Below are 22,125 nucleotides of genomic sequence, written 5' to 3' on the forward strand. Positions count from 1 at the left end.
TTTTATTTGCAGTTCTGGTGAGTATATTGGCATAAGCTGTAACATGTACTTATTTTCAATGTCAATTGAAAGGGGGAAAAGACATTTCTTGTCTAAATTGGAAGATGTCTATTTTCATGTCATAATCTTTTATCTAGGTTGAAATAATAGACAATGTTGCAGTCATCACAGCTAGATGCTTTTGGAAAGGAATATAATTTCTCTTGCACAATTTTAAGATACTCTAATATTTAGGAACTGGGTGAGATTTTTCTTGGGGTATGTGATAAAAAATCTGTATAGACTTCTGTAAGTTCTGAGCCATAATGTGTTATTGGCCAGTAACACAAGCAGGATCTTTTTATTTAAACTCTGCATCTGCCACAGTACAGACAACCCCAGGTGAGATCTTAGTTATGGAAAGTACTGCAAAACCAGGTGTATTTGGTTGCTCTCCAGCATGGTGCACCTTTGATTTTATCCACAGTTGATTATACAAGGCTTGGAGAGTGTACAACCTGACCAACTGTTAGCCAATAATTTGTTAAAGCCACTTTTTTTTTTTCCTTGATTTCAATGTGTCTTGTTTTAGCTTGAAGCTTTTAGTAGAGAATTTTCCAGATAGGAAGTGGACCTGATAATAAAGTGAAAATTATTTATGATTGTAGTGCTCAGTGAGTACTCACATCTTTGAGAGTAATGATGTTTGGATGCTGTCCATATCGCAAGAGAATCTCTATTTCTTCAGAGGGGTCTCTCTTGCTCTTGTCAATTATCTGGAATAAATGAAGCACTGCGTGGTAAAATACCAGCTGGTAACATTAAGAACAAAGCAAAACTTAAATTAATATATAAAATTATTTTACTAATAATTTCTCTAGTAAAAGCCAGCTCAAACATGTGAAAATGATATTCAAAAAGTCATGATTGTCAGGCAAAGTCCCTGGTGACTGGAAAAAAAGACAGTATCACATCCATTTTTAAGAAGGGTAGAAAGGATGACCCAAGAATCTACTGACTTGCCAGTCTCAACTCTGTGCTGGAGAAAGTCATAAAACAGACTCTCCTGTGCTAAGGCAGATGGAAGACAGGGCAGTGAAACAAAATAACCAGCATGGCTTCACCAAGGGCAAGTCCTGTCTGACCTAGCGGCTGCCTATGATAGAATAATTGCCTTGGTGGAGAAGGGAGAAGACACTGATGCCATCTGTCTCTTCAGTAAGGCCTTTGACACGATCCTCCATAACTTCCTTCTTCTCAAATTGGAAAGATATGGATTTGACAAGTGGACTGCTTTATGGATGAGGATCCGATCGCAAGAATGAGTCCAAAGAGTATGGGTCAATGGCTCAATGTCTGGATGAAGATCAGTGATGAGTGGTGTCCCTTAGGGGGCAGTACTGAAACTGATGCTCTTTAATGTCTTCATCAGCGACATCAACAGTGGGATTGAATACATCTTCAGCAAGTTTGCAGGTGACACCGAGCTGTGTAGTGCAGTTGACACACCTGAGGGATAGATTGCCATTCAGAGAGACCCAGACAGGCTTGAGCAGTGGGACCACAAGAACCTCACAAGGTTCAACAAAGCCAAGTGCAAGGTCTTGTAGCTTGGTCATGGCAACCCCTACTATCAGTAAAAGCTAGGGGATGGAAGGACAGAGCAAAAAATTCTCAATCAGTTCTCAGTCTTGCCCAGTCAAGAGCACTGATTAGTGATTCTCTTTTGCAGATGTGATAACTATAAACCAAAAAATAACCCAAAGAAGATACCTACACTGAAGTTCAAATGTAACTTCACAGGGTGTAGCAAAAAAATTTGTTCTGCCAGTATTTTGTAAATAAGAGTAAAGTATTTTGGTAAGAATTTCTTATTTCTAGAAAGCAGCAGCAGTGCATTCGAATAACAGCTTTACAGAAGAATAATGGGTGGCATTATTCAGAAATTCATAATTCCATTATCGGATGTGAAGGCTTCCAACCTTAGACGTGATTAGCTCTCTGTAAGAACTCAGTACAGATTCAATGGCGTTTGAAGGGAAATGGCTTTTTAAAAAACGCTTTTGTTAATGGAGATAAATGCCTGTCTGTTTTTGCATGCATTTTCATTGTTTAATTGTGGTGATACACATTTAAGTACATATCTAGAATTTAGTGCATCAGTCACATCAGTGCATACTTCAGAGGTTTTGTACTCCTCATGATTGACATGCATTTGTACCGATAATGCTGCTGGTGGTTGCAGTATACATCTGAACCCATGTGAGTGATTCTGACTGAACAGCAGTGTGACAAGTTCAAGTGCAACAGGGAACTGATGCAAGGAAGCAGCATTTGTACACATTTGAATAAATGAAGGTAAAAATTCAACAACAGCAGAGTGGAGAAAATCCTACTAGACTACTCCTTAGAATAATGTTCTTCTAGTTCAGTACACACATTCTCAAAAACCCAATGAAATCCCTCATAAATAAAACTACAGTGGCCGAATGTGTCCCACTCAACCAATAACTAACATATAAAAAGATACTCAGGACCGCCTTCTTGGCTGGAGAAAACTAATATAGCCCTTGTCAAATTAATGGAGTTACATAAATGTGTGCTTGTTAAGATCTACCTGCCTCCTACAAAGCAGCAGAACAGCGAGTATTACTGCTACTGTGGGAAGCACCGCTACCACCACTGTGCTGCAGCAAGTGATATATTCTGGGTTGTTTTTCCTTTGAAAGAAGTTATCTAGAGCTGTGGAAAACTTTAAGCAGCTATTAATAATGTGGGAATATAACTATATATATATTGTTCCCTAAAAAACCACACTAAAATTAGTTCTAGCTATTGAAATAAAACTCAAAACAACATAACCTGAAGCAGTCTGCTAGTGATTTAGTAGCAACAGCAGCAGATAGTATGTAATGCTTCTCATTCCCAACATGCTTTATAAATATTCATCTCAAAACAGTCCTGCTAAATACACAGAACTTTTACTTCAATACACACAGAAGCTGCAGTGCTGGGACTACATGGACAAGCTGCCCAGAGCACCCAACCAACCACTGCAGAGCCCCTATGGGGCACACTTTCAGCTGCCTCTCTGCAGCCCTGTGACACCATGCATTCAGGGTGGTTGCCACCACTCCACCATTTTACAATTGGCTAGAAAGAGGAAGGCATTAAATGTTATGGGTATAGATATAAACACTGCTGCACTCCCACTGAACTTTTAACCACCTGATTAAAAGCTAAGCTATTTTACTCATAAAAGTTCTTGTGGTGACAAAGACTATTTCCCAGTCTGGCTACTCTTTGTTTCCCCTGGGATATTATGTCTTGCGTGAAGGCAGTCTCTTCCCTGTTCCTCTCTTATGGTGGACCCTGAACATCCTGCAACATTTCTTGCACAAGGAATGATCTTCTTTGAGAAAAGTCATTGTGATTTGAACTCAACTAAATGGATGCACAAACACCCTCCACTGCAGACTTCAGGGAAGGTTTTCTCTGCTTCCAGCCCCGAGGTAATACGCAGTGCTGCTATTCTTCTGTTTCACTTTGTAGACATATGGGGAAGAAAACTAACTTGGAAAGAAGTCATAATGTATAAATAATTTAACTGGAAATGTAACAGAAGTTCTATTGTACCCTGGAAGAAAAGAGCTATGAAGTAGAGAGGTTTACTGTTGTCCTTTAGAAAAAATAAGAAACTGATTTTTCTGTCTGTAGTGGGCACTCGGGGACTGCCTACAAATACTGCATTAACCCTGGAGGAAACAATTTCAGGGTAAAATGGGATCAACACACGTAAAAGTATCTTTTGTTCAGCTTGTTCTACTGGTGATTTTTTTGTTGTTGTTCTTTGGCTAATGCATTCCTTGTCTATCTACTGACTAGTTGAAAGAAAAGTTTTATTTTCTTCTGTGGAATTTAGGGTAAAAACCTCATGATATTTTAAAATGAGTCAAGCTCCATCGAGGGATAATACTAAACTCTCACTCAAGGGAGAAAGGATCAGGAGATAATATTTTCAAAATCCTATTTAATATGTCTGGCCAGTTTTCACAAGTGTTGTCACAATTCCTTTGCATGGAAAAAAAAAAACCCACCTGATTCTTCCTTACTAATAATGGGTATTCAATGTCTTCAGCCTTGCCAGGTGTACTGCTGAGTACAAAAAAGAGCATCAATACAGTTCTGTGTGAATGGGTCTAACCTCCCTGAAAATGGTACAGTAACGATACAGACAGTATATGTTTGCTGGCTGCGGTTCTGTGGAGGTATTTGTGCATCTCTGACTGTGTAGATGAATTTCTTCTTCTGGAGCTAGTTATGCCATTAGCAGATGTTACAGTCTTCATCTGTCTGATACCACCCACCAGCTGGGATTTATAGCCCTCATAGCCCTGCCAAAGAAATGGTATGTGTGAGCACTCCCTAATCTGCTTTGGGCAGAATTAGCCCTGTGAATGCAAATTGCCTTTAAAAACAGCTGAAATAAACCTGGATGACCTTGTGCGAGGAGGATGACTGTTCCTCACATGAAGTTCTCCATCACTACAGTTGAGATACTGGAAAAAGGCAAGAGGTGGGAGGTGGCAATTTAACAGCCTCTGCTGTCTGGAAAATGAATAAACTAAAAGAAAAGGTAAGAGAAAAGCAGTTGAGTGAGAATGAAGACTGAAAAGAAATATGAGATGCAGTGATGGGGAACAGCCCTGATACCGGCCTTTGGAAAGAGGAAGGGTAAGCTGGAGTGAGAAGCAAGGAATCTGCTTGCATCTGTTTGAGTCTTCCTGGGCTTCCTGGAAAAAGGTCTTTATACATTTTTAATGAACAAACAACTGCACTGAAATATTTGCTTGGCTGTCACTTGCTTCTTCCTCTTAAGAAAGATAAGACATAAATGTTCTGCCTAGTCATCTCAATCAAAATGGGCAATCTCGCTCAGTCTCCCTGGGAAAATCAAGCTAAATGTGCCAATACTGGCACCGTGATTTAAGCCTGTGAATGCCACTACCATGGGCTCAAAAAAATCAATTTTATTTTGATGTGTTTAATCCACTGGAAAACTTCCTCTTGCAGTGGGATCAACCACACCAACAACAATCAGGAAGCATTGAAGTTACAACCTGCAGCACAGGCATAAATTAAAAAGAGGCTGTGGAGTGTGTTGGTGGAAGAGATTTGGGGGTCTATGCAGCATGGGCATAAGGTGTAGCTCTCCTGGATTGCCCTTTTTGCCCTCAGTCCCAAACAGGACCGATGCTTGTCTCTTCTTTAGTGCCCCATGTGACCTTTCCTGGCAGCTGAAACTGAGACACAGGAATGTGAAATGGGGCAGCTGAGCCATGGGCACAGTCCTAGCCTGGTGCTCTGGCTCCAGAGGCAGAGTCCAGCAGGTCAGGCCAGAGACCTGAGCACTGCAACACCTTGAGCAGCCACAGCTGAGGTTACCAATGTATTTAGGAAGCAGGATGACTGAAAGTATCTTTTAATCAGCATGAGCATGCAAAAAGCAAAGAAGAGAAAGAGGGCTTTGTATACTTTCTAAAGATGCTTTATTTTCCACTACCTACCTTGTACTTTTCTCTACAGCCTGTCCGCAATGTAAGTATGGGTTAATCATATTTAAAAAGCGATTCATATAACAGAGCAATGGTGTGATGCAATGCTCCCCCTAGGAATTATTCTTTTTTCTTTTATTTTTTTGAGCCCATCTATGGGCTGAATTCCAAATCTGAAACTCAGGACACGAAGAGTGAGTGGAACTGACTACAGATGGGATATTCATCTTTTGTACAGGAAGGTGGTATAACAACATTCATCTCTAGCATTAATTCCAACAAAAGTGTCACAGAGACAGGTTTCTGCAGTTTTGTGAGCTGGAAAATGTACAGGTTTCAGTTTCAGTAATATTTTCTTCCAAAAACAAGTCCTTTTCATGCCAAGCATCTGTTTTAATTTGGTCCCATTTTTGATGTCAAATTACTAAAGCTGGAGGAAAATCACTGCAGAAAGGCTAACATTATTTAACAGGCCATGGTATAATTTTACATTTAACGTATCTCCAAGGAGAGCTATTCCAAGCCTAATAGTTTCTGAGGGACTATTTGCTGTGCTATTAGTTTTGATTAGCTCCAGAGTTCCACTTCCCCCATCCTTGCTTAAATCTTTCAGAAAAAATAGCGAAATGCATATTAAAAGAAACGGGCCTAATTACTGCTGCTTTTCTGAAATAAGCATTAGCCATCAGATCACGATTCATAGGTGAGGCATTAAGACTTCTGTAGGCAGAGCATGCCCATTGCTGACTTAGCACTCCCAAGCTGTCAACTGCAACTTTAATATGTATTAATTACGGCCTATACAGCTGCACACATTTTCTAAGCAACACAAACACTAACAAAATTTGTTTCAACAGCACCCGTGAAGCAGAAAACTCCTATTAGAGAGAAGCCTGCAATTTTAGAGGCAGAATGGCTGAGTGTGAAAAGCTCTCCACTGTTTTAGCCTGCTCTGCACAGTCCTAGCACACATCCATGGATCAGCCTGATGAGTTTTCAGTTTGTGAGATGACTGCAGCACTACTCCCACCCCCTCTAACAAAAAGCTTCAGGGGTGAAAACCACTGTATCATATTTGGATGTTACAAAAGGGGAAGATTATTACATCAATATGGAAGACAAATACAAGAAACAGTTTAAATGGCCCCAAAAGAGAAACAGAGCCACAAAGGACCAAATGCTGTCCAAAATGCTTAGATGTTTGGCAAGCAAGCTAGAGAAGAGAAACATGATACTGCTAAACTGTAGGAAAGTTGCTGCCTGACCCTGCATCTCAGAAAAGAGCCAGTTAGTGCTGAAAAACAGCATCATCTCATATTCCCAAGAAGCTCAGCAATGTTAAAGAGAGGCGCACTGTGAGCTTTGTAACCAAATGGGAGGGAGGCTGTAACATCTTAATGTTGGAGGGGTTGTACAGTCACTGTATGTCTCAGGTTTAGGCCAAAGCAGAGTTTAAGAAATGGTCTGCCCACATTTCTATATTTCTACATGCCTCCTCTGCTTATCTGATAAGACTTATGCAACACCTTCATCCCATTTAGCCAATTGTCACCATCCAGCAATGGCTCTTGCTGCTATAAACAAGTTCACTGCTTGTAAAAGTGTTCAGGATGCCCCTGGCTCTCTGCCCTGCCCTCTTCTAAGCCCTTCAAGCACAGCCCCACACTCTTCACAGGTCCATCCCTTCAGAAGATGTAACTGAAGGGTCCTGTCTGTTTGAGATGTGCTTCTCTGAAGAGCTGACTTACAGTGAGAGTACCCGGTAGAAGCCTGAGCACACTGAATTAAAACAAGTGCAAAGTGAGGCTGAATGAAGCTCGGCAGGCATCTGACTAAACTCAGATCTTACAAAATGACAACACCATTAAATATTCTCTGTTGTCTCTTGCTATAGCAAGCGTGTTCACAATAACACTCTGCACGGAAGTCAAGACCTTTGAAGTTACTCAAAATGAGACAACCTGGAAAGCATTCAAAATACACTCACAGAATAGATGCAAGACCCTCACAGAAAACTTTCTCCACTGCACTCCGAAATCTGTACCTCCCACATGATACTCTATATCCTATTGAGTCTGTTGCCACATTACTGGCTTAAATATCCTTCAAACAGTGAAAATAATCTTCTGCTGAAGACTCCGAATAACAGGATTTCACAAATCCCAGCTTTATAAGCCAAACTTCATAGGCTTCATAATTGTTCTCTCTAATTTATCAAGGTAAGAAATAATCTTATAATTCTGACCCCATAAGTTGTAAGGCTACAACTCCACTAATATCAGATCCAATTTCTGTCCGTGGGAGGGGGGAGCCATCACTTGAAGAGCTTATTATTTTTACTAACTATCACCACCAGACTTTTTTCCTGAAACTCTTTTTTTAGCATCAAGACATCCTGTCTCATCACATCACCTATAGCAGCTGAGTTTTTATCTATCAATTATATTAACTTAAAGATATTTAGATTTTGCTCACATCACGCTGCTTGTCTTCAATCATACATAGTTTGTATCCTCCTTGGATACTCTCTTGCAATTATTGCGTATATTCTGTTACTTGTTTTATTTTTTTCTTCAGATTTTCTCTCCTTTGTTTATAATCTACTTTAAACCACAAATAGTGAAATATCTCTAACTTCACTTTTTTGGTATTCAAGCTCTCTACATTTAGCACTAACCTCCTGACATGGCCATGATATAAATTACGGGGAAATTGTTGTAGAATCAACTAAATACTATGGTGAAACCTGCCTTCAGACAAGCATATCTAACTACACCAACCACCTAAAAACAAGGAAACCAAGGCTATGAACATCAGTGGATGGGGAAAATGAAGTTTAAAGGAAACATGAAACAACTCCAGAATTCATTCATCCGGTGACTGGCACTATCAGTAGCACATAAGTAGAGGTATATAGCAAGTCTAACTACACAGGCCTACTAAAAACAGCTGTCAACAGTTACTGACTTCTGTTTATTGATAGCATGTTGACGTCACTTCTCCAGTTATCAGCGAAGAAGCGCATTCTTATAGCTCTTTAAATGGTACCTTCTGCCCATACCAAAACATGCTGAGATAAATGCATTTTTGATGCTTAGCAATTACCACAAATATACAAACTGTAGGATTTACTAGGTCTCCGGCATAACCTAGCCTGTATCCCACAGGCAGACAGACTGAAAAATCTAGCCTTGCTCACAGCTGGGAACATTTGGAACAAAATAGTTTGTTAGCGCTTTACAGAGATAGGAAAAAAAAGTCATGAAATTCACACGTGTTCAAGATCCAAATTCCACTGTAGTATTGGCATCTGCAAAACTGAACTTGTCATGTGGGACTACCTCTGCTTTATGCTTTGCCTCCTCAGAGGAGAAGGAAGAGTAAAACCTGTCCCTTTACCCAGTCATTTGCCCTGGCTCCAACAGCATATGAGGACTAAGAATCTGTAAGATTTAACCAGATAGATAGTCTTTTGACCCAGAGAAGAAAGCAGTTGCCTTCAAGCTGTTGAACTTGGCTCTTGTCCCACCCACCTCTGCAGTTTGGTACAGATAATGTAAAGGGGGTAGAACAGGCCATAGCAGAAGCAGTTTTTACTTTGGCTATTCTTCCAGTAATCTCTCCTGGAGAGAGGAGATGTCAGTCTAAGTAGACAAATCTTGAGATGCAGTCAGTTTTTTTGCAAACTTCATCTGGCTTCAGTAAGAAGCATATATGAAAATCCAGCTTGAAAGCTTCGAGTAGAGATCCAGTTTTGAAATCAGTGCAGTGATTTTAGATGAAGCAAAAAACATTTGACATACACTAATTGCATCAAATCTCTGGCAGGTTTTAAAAAGTCAGATACACCCAAAACTCTCACATCTCCTTTGTTTTCCAAAGGACAGCTCTTTTGGAGAATGTGTACATGTTTCCATTGCAGCCTTTTCTCCACACAGAGAAATCCCTTCCATCTGCTCTAGAATCAACTTTCTAATGAATTGCCTTGCTTTCTCTAGATACTAGATAGTGATGCAATTGAAACTGTTTAGTCTGATTTTCTTTTCCTCCTGATCTCACTGTTACATTTGTACCCATTTGATGCTTGTAATTCTGATTGACACAGCCAGTTCCCTTTGTTATTAAAAATCATCCTGCTGTATTGATCCTGATGACCGATATTTGAGCAGAAGAATCTGAAACCTTAGAGATTCATCATAAGAGAAACGCTATTTTTTTTCTTTCCATGGCTTTCTTCTGTATACCAGAGCTTTATAAAACTTTCCAAAGAATGGACAATATTTATGTATTTTATAACTTTATATTCCCAACTTTCCCTTCCTGGAATGAGATGGCAAAAAAAAAAAAAAGGCTAGGAGTAACATTTTAAAAGTACTTCAGATTATGTACGTGCAGTAGAATATTACACAAAGATTTACTAAACCTAACTCTACCTGCACTGACCCAGGCTTGTTCCACTAATTTCAGGTTAGACATAGTGTGCAGGAAACCTGGCAGTATGATATTGAAATGCTTTCTTTAGTATGGTTGTGTTAAGTCTCAATTCTTAAGCGTTATATTTAGGAGCCTTTATTTAGGGCGGGTCTAGAATAGACACAGTTTGTCTATTTCATCTCACTGAACACTGGGAAGGGTTAAATTACAGATCTGTTCAAGTGCTTTTGTCACGTCAACAAACAGCATCTTTACATTGCTAGACCTCTAATTGTCTCCAATGGTCTCCAATTAGTTGCAGGTGGACAGCAAAAGCAAAAGGAATGAAATGTTTCTGACAAATACGTTAGGAAAGGTTTTGTTTTTCTGTGTGCATTTGCTGGCAGTAGCTCTGACTCACATTACTCTGGCTCAGTACTCTGTTGTCTCAGTACGGCTCTACACAGCGATAGTAAATAAGGCCTGGTGAGCTGCAGACTCCGTGGAGGGTTTATTTACAGGATGACATTATAAACCCCTTCCCACAGTGATGCCATCACGTCATTTCCTTAACTCCTTCATTATTGTCAGTATCCTCTGGGGAGATAGGATGATGCTCAGCAGTCAGCCTTTACTAGGGAGCTTTTAATGACGTGTTACCAGACAAATGGGGAAACTGCCTATATCGTATGAATGATCACTGTAGATATTTTATCCTGTGACTATTACGTGTTGCTGACCATGGAGAAAAATTATGCTTACTGAAAGAAATCAAAGTAATCTAATTTCAGTGATTTTTATACAGAGAGTTAAAAGATGCATGTCAAAAGGAACTGATATAGAATTAAGATAATGTCAGTTGCAACTCCTGTACCATCTAATTACTTGAAATGGTTGGCATTGCACAATCTTTATGAAAGTGAGCTACTTTGATAACAAAATGATACAATCTTGATATCAAATAGAAAAAATAAAATAAAAATGAAAGAATAATAAAAGCAATATATTTGTAGAAATAATAATCAAGTAGGGAGCAGTCAATACGTTGAAAAACAGCACAAATAGAAACCCACCAGCCGTCTGCAACTCAAAGTCTGTGCTACATGTTTGACTCACTGTGTTGGAAACTGTCCTGCAGAGTGAGCTGCCTAAACTGTTAGTCAAAATCAAGACCTACTAGCATAACAAGAAAGCAGCAAGAACTGGAAAACTGAAAAGTTGAAAATTAACAGGTCACTGGAAAAATGTAATTTTTCCATTCATTAAAAGTGAAAATCCTATCATGTTCCTGTGCAAGCCCAAGACTTGCTTGTAGGGCTGCGCTTCTAGTTATGATATAGCCTGTTGTTTGAACAGTGATATCAACCACTTGTGAATTATTAATGGTTCCCAGAGTTTTGTGGCCACTACTTGGAGACACCAAAACTTTCATGGACTTCAATGAATATTGAATTATCATCCATTTTGTAATGGAAAATAAGACTGAATAAATATTTCAGTATAACTCTGTTGACCACTGGTAGCTTATGACCTGCAGTTTGGATCACTTGGATGGCAAAGAACCAAAGAACACCAAAAAGCAATAAGCCAACAGTGTAAGACTGATCACACCACTGCCTAGACTGGCAGAGAAGTCTCAACCACATGCCTGGCATCGACCAGGTGAATTTCTTACCTTCACTGCAAACTCTGTTTCTGTTGCTTTATGAACACATCTCTTGCACACTGAATAGGAGCCAATTCCTATGTCCTCCTTGATGTCATATCCATCTGTAAAGTGAATATTGTTTCCATGTAATTGCTATAGAGAAAGATAAAATAAACAAGGTAATCAGGACATGAGTACATAAAAGCAAGGACTAGCCTAATTGTTCACAAAATGCTCAATCTCATCTTCTCCACAGAATCCTCTTGTTCTTAGCTACTGTGTTCTAAGTCCAATTAAAAAATATCTGAAGCTCTTTATCTAAAGAAGTGTGTCCCATGCTTTTTTAACTTTTCTCGGTCTGTAAAAGATAGTTTTTCATTTAGAAGTAATGGTGGAAAGAAAAAGCAGCAGTAATTTTGTAAACTATTTATGGAATGCAGACAACCACTTCCTATTAGAAATTCACAGGGAACTGCAGGCCTAAATCTCTTGAGAAATTCACATTTCTCGACTACATAAACTTATTTCTAATTACTGAAGGGCCGGATAATTTGGGCAGGCAGATTGATTAGGTGATGATGCCCTCCCAAAGCCCACATTTGAAACCTTGCTACAAACTCCATTCCAGGATTTAAGAAATGACCAGCACCTCTAAAAATCCTCTAGAACAACCTGCCTAAAAATGCATCTTCACTAGAAAAGCCTAAACTGAACCTTGTCAGACACATAGCAATGTAAGATATGCATGTATTATTTTAAATACATTTTTAGAAGAAAACATAGTTACATTTTTTGGGGGATGTAATTGCTTGGATAATAATTCACTTGATGCAGAAAGGAGTTTTTAATAATAAACTATGAATTATTAAAATAAGGATGAAGGCTGATACCATAAGCAAAGACTCTTCCCCTTGAGTCATGTGTATGTCTTCCTGTGGGTAAGAAAAAAGCTTTTTCCTTGTGGGAAAATCTGCAGTGTCTTTGAGCAGCCTTGTTCATCTCCTGATTCACTATTCCTGTGATGTGTTGAGCCATTTGTAGAAATTCATTTCTGGTTTACTCCAGTGTGAAATAACAGTTACTGGAGAGAAAGTCATAGGGGAATGGCAGCAAGAAACTGAGGATCTGGCAATTTTCCTTCCACTGCCAAGTCAGTCTGGGTTATGTGAACATGACCAGGCTTTTGTGTAATCACAACAGGAGCACTGTTGTGTTCTATACCCAGAAGTTTGGGCTCCATGCTTGTGGGAGCCTACAGAAATAATTCATTAGGCCTCTCTGCCAATACTGACTGTATCACATAATTCTAAAGAAAACTGTTGAGAACAACATCAGTCACTAAAAAACAACCTTTCATTACCTGCCCTGTAGTAGTGTTTCAGGTGTGCAGAAACACTTTTCATCTGAGCTGTGATAAGGTGTGATCCCTATTTCCTTTGTAGGGCAGTGGAGAATGTGAATGTAAAGATAAAAGCCTCTGTGAAAAAATATATCTAATATTCCATCTCCTACATGCAGCATGGAAACAGATGAGATTTGGGTAAATCTGAAATGCTGAGGCAGTTTAAATACAACATGCACATTTGTACCTGCCCATCAAGTGCAAAGTTTAATATCAGCATCTGTACCTGCACAATTGGATGAACGGTGATTTTGTGCACATCCTGCTGTGCAGGCTCCTGCACCAAGTTAGAGGCAACAAAGCTGAAACCTCTGAAAAGATGATGAGCGTTGGCACTTGGAGGAACACCTGGGGAATCTGTAGAAGGAAAAAAATGACCTCATGAGTGGCACAAAGGATCAGAAAGTAATAGCACAACAACTGCAATAGACTTGGTCGCCCCTGTCAGTCAGCTGCACACTGCTGAACTGGTAGATATGTATTTATCTAATTCACCTCCGTAATAAAGACTGATGTCTCTTCTCCATCCCTTTCCTCTGGATGTGAGCAGTGAAGGCGTATTGTCTGCAAGATCACGCCTCTTGGATACAGAGGTTTAATCATGGTAAATTTTCATTCCAATGCAAAGCATGATCTGTGCCAGGAGTCTGCATAGGCAGAGAATGGACAGTATGACAAGAACAGGAGAAGGATGGATAGACAGCTCAAGGACACCACTTTGGATTAGCAGAAGTTTTCCAGGGAGGGGAAAAAAGCTCTGGGATGCTTTATCCGTCCTTTGTGGAACACCTTGACTACAGAAATTACAACGGCTAAAATAATGTAATGTGGTGTGTGGATGAGGAGAATGCAAAGGAGAAAACACATGAAGCAAGTGTAAAAGCACAATGCTCCCAGAGTGGTGGTTTGCGGTCTCAAAGGGATCTTTCTAGAGCAGCTTTAGGAGCTGGGATCTACCCTAGAAAATGGCTGGCTGATTTACCATAAGGTGAACAAACTGGCTGGGAGTGTTGCAGCTAACCTTCCCACTCCAGGGGAGTTCAAAGGGCCCTGAACTGTTCTACCTTTGGAATGAAACAATGAGAGCACAGCAAGTACCTTTGCTATCACTCAATGAGAGAAACATGCTGCCAAAGCAAGAAGGTGCTTCACTTAGAATTCTGAAATGCTTTAAAGAGATCTTTCTCCCACAGTGTATGTTTTGTCCAGGGCACCTTCATAAGCAGTAAGAGCAGCAATGCAAACCATTCCTGGGCATGTAAAACTGTGGATATTCTTTATTCTCCTTGTCACTGTGTTTCCTAAAATGTAACACATGGTTTACTATACAAGGTTCAGTCTTTCTGAAGCCGTAATATGGTAGAAACAATTGATCTGCTCAGAAAAATAGAGCTGAGACTGCAGTCAATTCTACATCTTTACAAGATCTCAGCTTTGGCTGGAGTCAGAAACAAGCACAGCAACTCTAACCTCACTCCAAACTATGTGGAAAAGCCTATTCTTTGGTAAAACAAAGTGGGCTATTTGACTATTTGTGTGTCAATGAGAACAGTCCTTGCAAATACATGGATGAATCTCACCAGACCTCTTGCATCACTGCGTACCTCTAACAATGGCATATATACTAGAGTAGTTTTCCAAAATAGACTAATAATGAGAAAACAGTATTTATTTTGAAATGAAATGGGAATAATTCAAATCTTGAACACTATTGATCTATAGAAGAGTTGTGACTCAGCTCCAAACCACAAATGCTAGGTCATCTCTATTAAAAATAACTGTTCCTTCATAATTTACTGCTAATCTCTTTATGAAACACTGTATAAGAACAACCATTTGTTTGGTGTTCAGTGTCAATATTCACTACCACTGACTAATGTGTCCATTGTATAGACTGGATGTTAATACATTTATATTAAGTGCAAAACTCCATTTTATGTTTTATGTTAACTGTGATAGTTATGAATCTTAAATCCTTTTCTTAGTCTTGATAAATATTGAATCATTTTATATGTCTGACCCACTTGCAAGCACCAACCTCCTATAATGGTTATCTTCCTAACTGTGAAATCAATACTGCTTTGTCCTTCCTGAGCATCCTACACTACAGTATTCATAAAGGCCTAATAAATCTGAAGTAATTTACTTCAGTATGCCTCTCTGGGGTTAGCAAACATTATTATATTATTTGCAGAAGCATAGATTTAGATGCTTAAGGTGCAATTTTACATACATTTTCTCAGAGGTAAAGCCAGCCTAAGATGCCTGTGCTGGTTGTGGAAAACTGCCCAATCACTTACAACTGTGCAACCATTTGTGGGCTGAACTTCAAGTTGGATTACCGCAATGACTTGGTTTGATTCATGTTCAAATCACCACTTATAGTGTGGATCACTTCTGCTCCCTGTGAGGCTCCGTAGAGCTGAGTCAACATAAATGAAATGTTGATGTGGACTTCAGAAGTAAGTGACCAGAAAAACTGACTCAAACTCGTATGAATCCCTGAGAAAAGGTAATGTAAAACTGTACCCACAATGATGAACTGTTAGTATTGGAACTGCATCTTTAGAATCGTCAGAGGAGAGCTTAGGAATCTGCAGAAAGCTGTTTCAACCTCCAGACTAAAGAAAGCTTTCTGTGAAACAGCAAACAACTAGACTGGCAAGTGACTGCATGCAAAACTTGGACTAAACCTGATTCTAGGCAGTAGAGCTCTTTACATGATTGAAGAAACATCTATGGAATACATAATTAAATGCTAGCTTGTAGAGATACAGTTCTTTGAAGCCCAGAACAGTTACAATCAGCTAATGTAAGCAATAATAGCAATAAAATAGTGAAGCGCTATTTCATTATAAACAAGGCAGACATAATAATGTGAAGTTGGTGAAATGTTTCTGTCTTCTCTTAGAAATGCAAAACACTGTTTGCTTGTTATTGGGTATCACAAAACCCAGCAACTTTTGATTCAGTGGAATGGGGAGGGAGAATATGAATGAATCAAGTCACTAAAAAGATTTATGTGCCACTGCACTAACCTGTGGGGGTCCGAGATGTGAACTCTGGATCAAAATGAAAAGTGTCTTCTGGCCGTCCCACTGCAGGCTTGAAAGGCGGCTTGATTTCTTTTCTGTACAGTTTCTAGAAGAAGAACAAATCACAGTCAGCAACCAGGCAAAAAATTCTGCTACTTCAACAGTCACATATAGGCTTCCCTGCCTTAATGAGGCCTTTGTTAGCCCAGTGCCATCCTTGCAGGGCTGACAAAGAAGATGATGAAGCCACAGTACTGTCTCCTGTCTAACTAGCAGGCTTCAAATCTATGCCCTGTCTGGTCCCTGAAGTTCTTCGTTATCAGGAATCAGAATGTAAATGTGATATTACTAGTCAAAATTTAGCATGAACAGTCTATCTGGAGCATCTGGAATTTCACTGTCTTAAGGGCAGGATTGGAACATGCAATGGTAACACTAGGAAACCACATATGGGTGAGCTGAGCATCACATTAGTGATAACGAGCTCAAAGAACCACCAGGAAGCAGTGACTGCTTTAGCATTTTTTGTTTGTCAAGAACTAGCAATATGTTTGACACCCTGCCAGACGGAGCTGAGCAACAGGCCTTGCTTCATGGAGCTCACAACCTAAACAAGAGATGTGTTCTTTTGGCATATCTGGTGAAATGGAAGGAGCTCACAGAAGGAAATGATATGAAATCCATCCAATCTTCCCAGCTAGAGACAGTAGGAAGAAAGCTCTACAGATGGGTGGGAAATCATGTTAAAGCTGTAAATGTAGATTGAGCAGAGGAACAAAACCAAGGAAAACAGTAAGGAAGAAGGGAAGGTGTACAACAGGTGACATCTGGGTGAGTTTGTGCTGGGGAACGAGGGAGCACAAAGAGGACCACCTAAGTAATAGGCACCATATATGCATACTAATACCTTGCCTTTGTTACAAGGAATCTCCTGGCCTCTTTACTCATACTTAACAATGTTTAAGAAACTGCTCCACTATGTTCTTTTGCAGCCATTCCTACACACACACACACACACACACACACACAGGAAGATGAATAAACTTAGTATGTTTGGAACTGACCCAAAGCCTAAAGTGGTCAAAGGAAAGAGTCTGATTGATTTCAACTATCTTTGCATTGTCTCTGCTTGAACTGGCCAAACCTGAGCACCAGGCTGATGGCAGCACCAGGAACAAAGCTCCCATTTGACTCTCTGCCCCATGTTTCCATCCCTAGGCTCTCTCCCTTTCTGGCATTGCTTTTGTTCTCAGGTTTCAAAGAACTGAATTAGTTGCCACAGACAGTTTCCAATAATTAGAATGCCTGAGCAGAAATACTTTGTTTCTTTCAAACTTTCAAATCATAAGAGCTGGAGAGCAATTTAATGACTGTTTATAATACATATATTCTCAAGGTAACTTTAAAAACAACTTCATAATGAGCTGGTTTTCCAAAACATTTAATAGAGATTAATAAATGCCTGTCCAGCTCTCTGCAAGCAGGAAGATATTTTTTTTAACTGTGACTTTTGTGGTGAATTAACTTTTATAATATAATGCATGTGGTCAAACTTTATATATATATATGCATCAACATAATTTAAATTTTATTTTGCATAGATAAATAACAGCTATTGAGGCAGGACATTCTGCAGCACAGCATTAGTATAAAGCAGATGTTTGTGGCTGAATTATGATTCCTCGGAAAAGTGGAATGGTGAGGTTGGAAACGACTCTGCAGTAATTAATGGCCATTTCACCATAAAAAGCTCCTGCTTGCGCAAAACTGCTCCGTATCTTCTGAGAGAAAAAGAGATAAATAACTGTTGTAAGCCACAATGGAAAGCTAGTTTTCCAAATAATTAAAAGCCAATTGTGATCTTAAGCAGGAAGTGTCACTCATCAACTGAAAAGTATCAACCTATTAATTAACATACACATTTTTCTGTCTGCAGGGCACTTTAAAAGAGCACTCAGCACCTACTGTGGGTTTTTCCTCTCACTAGGATTTAACCTTGAATAAGCTATTTGCTTCCAGCTTCCTTCTATTTGTCTTAATTTACAACTGCAGTGCCTCTACTGCAAAAAGCAATCTGGTCTCGCACACATGCTTCCTCCTTGAATTAAATGCACTCCTCATCCTGTGAGGTCCAAAAATTGGAAAACATTTTAGAACTGTACATCATTTGGGAACTGCACTCTCTTTTCATTATCATAACCATATTCTGCCCAGCCTCTTGATTCTTCCTTCCATCTGTAGTTTCTTAAGTACTGTTGGAGCTACTTTTGTGTTTCGAATCCCTAACCCACATCCTCCTCTACTGAGGAGGGATTTGAGATTCATCATGAGTCACATGCCACCTAAAGATGTGTAATCACAAATCCGCTTGCTGGGAGGGGATGGAAACAAAGAAGTTGCTTGTGTGGGAGAAAGGAACCTACTGAGTGCAAACTGGTTGACACCCTTTTCCATTTCCTTTTCCACTTGCAATTGAGGTTGTTTCCAGTGTTTCTGACTAGATGATTAGGAACAGCAAAAGGGCAACAGCCTAAAATATTTTTTTTTTCCCAGCTTTTTGAATCAGGTAGCTAGATTGAATTGTGAGGAATAAGAATGAGCAGAGCAGACTCAACTGCAGGCTTTGCTTTCCCAGCTCTACTGCTCTGAGAGAACCACTACAACAAAAGCCAGTTCATTGAAGTGAACTAAACCACAGTGCAAAGTTAAAAGTGAAGGCTTATTGCAGGCAGAACAAATCTTCCTTTAAATGGCCTGTATCCTGTAGACACCAATTCACAAGTGACATAAATTGACCACATGGCACTGTTTTCCATGAAAACAGAGAGCAAATCTCTCAGGGGATTTGAGATCCCTTTAGTCTTTCCAGGAATATTTCTCATTTTAGGCAAAAAATATTTACTGATCTTGTCTTATCACAGCTTCAAAATTATTTGAGGCTGGTGGCATATCTATTCCACACTGATCTCTTCCAACATAAATCATACAGTAGCAAATGACATAACAAGATAAGTCTGGACTACTGTACTTGACCATTTTTAATCAGGCTCTCAAATAACTTCTGGTAAATTTTAAACAGCTATCATCATGTTTGCTGATGACACCAAGCTGAGGAATGTGGTTGATAAAGCAGAAGGAAGGGCTGCCATCCATAGAGACCTTGATAAACATGATAGGTGGGACCTTGTGAACCTAATAAGATTCAACAAAGCAAAGTGCAAGGTTTTGCACTTGGGTCGAAGTAATCCCAGAAATGTAAACAAACTGGGAGAAGAACTCCTTGAAAGTAGTCCTGCTGTGAAGGACTATGGGGTCCTGGTTGATGGAAACCTTAACGTGAGCCAGAAGCATGTGCTTGCAGTTCAGAAGGCCGGTGGTAACATGAGTCCCCTGCTGGGTGGCCAGCAGGGCAAGGTGATTGTTCCCCTCTACTCTGCCCTTGTGAGGCCCCATCTGGAGTTCTTCATCCAAGTCTGGGGCCCCCAACACAGGAAGGATGTGGAGCTTTTGGAGAGGGTCCAGAGTAGTGGCATGAAGATGATCCAAGAGCTGAAGCACCTCTCCTGTGAGAGGTAATTTATACTGAAAGAGTGGTGAGATGCTAGAACGGGTTGCCCAGAGAGGATGGGGAAACCCCACCCTGGAGGTGTTTAAGGCCAGGTTGAATGGAGCTCTGGGCAGCCTGATCAAGTGCCTGATCTAATGGCTGGCAACCCTGCCTGTGGAGGGGGGATTGGAACTTGATGATCCTTGAGGTCCCTTCCTACACAAGCCATTCTGTGATTCTGTGAACTCTAGTCATAGCAGTCCTGGTTTGGACTCCTAAAAATCCCATAGAAGAAAATGTCTGTATACGTGCCTGGAAAACATATTAAAAATAAATAAATAAAATAAGAAGAGGAAATGGTTGAATTAAAATCAATTTAGTCATTTCCTCATATCCTCTTTGACCAAAAAAAATTGAATCATTCCACAGACACTTTTCAAAAGTAGAAGGATGCTACCCTCCACAATGATGCACCTGTAGTGCAAGGATACATCTACCTGTCATAGAAAACCCAATAAGCAGACAAAAAGATGAACCACCTTCTAAAATGTTTGTCCTTTCCTAGATTAATGGCACAATGTTACTACCAGCAAATGATAGAAAAGCTAGCAGAATTCAAGACTCCAGACAAACTTTTGCTGTTGGTAAAATCTGCCGTAAATAACACAATTCCAGTCCAGTTTGATCTCTGATTAATATTAGAGGAAATAGAACTTGTGTCCTCTTTCTTCCTACTTCTTCCCAGCTGTATCTGACAGTTCATTTTCTAGTATGCCTTTTGCTCCAGTTCTAATTTAGTCTGCCATCTGAACAAAAAACACTGGTTTTGTCTCACTCCTCTGCCTGCGGTCTGCAAAAATGGATTTCATTTTTCATTTTCAATGAAAAGCCAGAAATTCTTTAAGCATGACCTGGAAAGAAGAAACAGTAATACAAATAGCAGGAACCAGGCTGTGCTTTCTAAGATCCAGTGATTGGAATTATCTGAAGGAATTATCTGAAGACAACTCAGTTTGGGTCTCCTTGTCTTAGAGAGATAAGAGTGCAAGGGCAATAAGCAGTTGAAACTCAAAAGGAGCTGGACAGCTGATCTTCCAGTGAATGCCAGGTTTGATCACAAAAGACAGTTTGTTCATTTAACAAAAGATCTATCCAATTTGTGTCACATTGCCAACAGAAAGCTTTAGAGCAGCATGACATTTCTGCAGAAACCTTCATCTATTTTTCATCCAGGGAAATGGGAACTGGAAGTTTTGTTGCTAGATGACAATAATTGTAAAAATAACACTCATACAGAAATTAGCTCATGCTATAATTTATGTTTTGGCATAAATACTCTGTGTTAGACTAATTCATTCAGTGCTACCTACACAGCAAATGTTACACCTGGACGCAGTCAAGATATTGTGGGAAAGGACCAGAGGAGGATGATTTTCTATAGTCACATCTATATTTTCCAGGATTGCATCTACCGCTTCTGCTGTGCTTAGCATGCGCAACTGGAGCATCATAACAGGGCTCCTTACACCATGTATGTCATTTCCACTGTGTTCACTGCCTGCATCCAAACCAGACACTGTGTCTGGTTGTGTCTGTCTAAAGGCAGTGAAAGATGGGAAACAAGTGGGAAATGACTGCTCCAACAGGTAAACATTTCACAGATAGAGACAATAACCAAGGCCTTATTCAAAACCCACGGGAACAGCTCTGACAGTAAGTGAAGATACGATTTACACATTTCTGCCTGCAATTCTAATGACTTCATCAGTATGATATCTAGACATCACATATTACTTGGAAAGAAGGAATTAGCCCTCATTTCTGTTTTGAATCTTTTTATAAACTGATACTAAGCAGATTGGTGTGTTTTTTTCCTAGTTCGCATGTCAATCCTGCTTTAAGAAAAAACTTGCTTAAAAATGACCTCTTTTTACACTGGGTTTCTAGAAGGCAATAACCCACCATGATCCTTTGCGATAAAGGGACTTCTGATGTAGGATCAATTTGCTACAGCCTCTGAAAGTTTCTATGCTGCCAATTGCACTAGTCTCGTCTATCGCAGTTGTCAAGGTGCCTTAGAAGCTCTCCAGGAGAGATTGCCTCATGGAGACCTTTATGATACAAATATATAAATCAAATTCACATCCTGCCTCGTCAGTGTTGTTGATTCTTCTTGTAGCTATACAGAGATCAGACTAAACACCTACGCCTGATCCATTTCTGCTCTCCATACATGCTCTGCTTCTGTCCATAGAGAACCTGTTAACAGTTGGATCACAATCCTAACTCCATGTCTTGGCTTTAGTTAAGGACTGGTGTGGCTCATGTCACTCTGAAATGCATACTGTACCTATGTAATTCTCCCAAGATCTCCCAGTGTGATAGTAAAATTAGGATTAAATGAGGAACTATACTATAAGGATGATAGTTGATCTGTGCAATAGTGATTCATCTGTATCCAAGAGAGTGCAATGAGAACTAATCAGATTGAATGAAAATAAGTTTTTACAGCTATATTTTACAATGAAGTTACAGTCTAAATAAGA

General features: G+C 39.7%; 2 protein-coding genes across 5 annotated transcripts in view; both read right to left on the bottom strand.

Annotated features, from left to right (window-relative positions):
* Nucleotides 1-22,125, bottom strand: part of MPC1 (mitochondrial pyruvate carrier 1) — a 222,861-nt gene that overhangs the window by 33,021 nt on the left and 167,715 nt on the right. The window lies entirely within an intron of this gene.
* RPS6KA2 (ribosomal protein S6 kinase A2) overlaps nt 1-22,125 on the bottom strand; it is a 248,001-nt gene that overhangs the window by 10,714 nt on the left and 215,162 nt on the right. For all 4 annotated transcript variants that reach the window (XM_072331144.1, XM_072331143.1, XM_072331146.1 and 1 more), the window contains 4 exons: nt 16,036-16,138; nt 13,224-13,354; nt 11,623-11,748; nt 666-755 (listed from right to left, as the gene is read on the bottom strand). In XM_072331144.1, coding sequence (XP_072187245.1) covers nt 666-755; nt 11,623-11,748; nt 13,224-13,354; nt 16,036-16,138 — 450 coding nt within the window. The remainder of the gene's footprint in view (nt 1-665; nt 756-11,622; nt 11,749-13,223; nt 13,355-16,035; nt 16,139-22,125) is intronic.

This window comes from Excalfactoria chinensis, chromosome 3 (assembly GCF_039878825.1).
Source record: "Excalfactoria chinensis isolate bCotChi1 chromosome 3, bCotChi1.hap2, whole genome shotgun sequence".
In the NCBI taxonomy this organism is placed as follows: Eukaryota; Metazoa; Chordata; class Aves; order Galliformes; family Phasianidae; genus Excalfactoria; species Excalfactoria chinensis.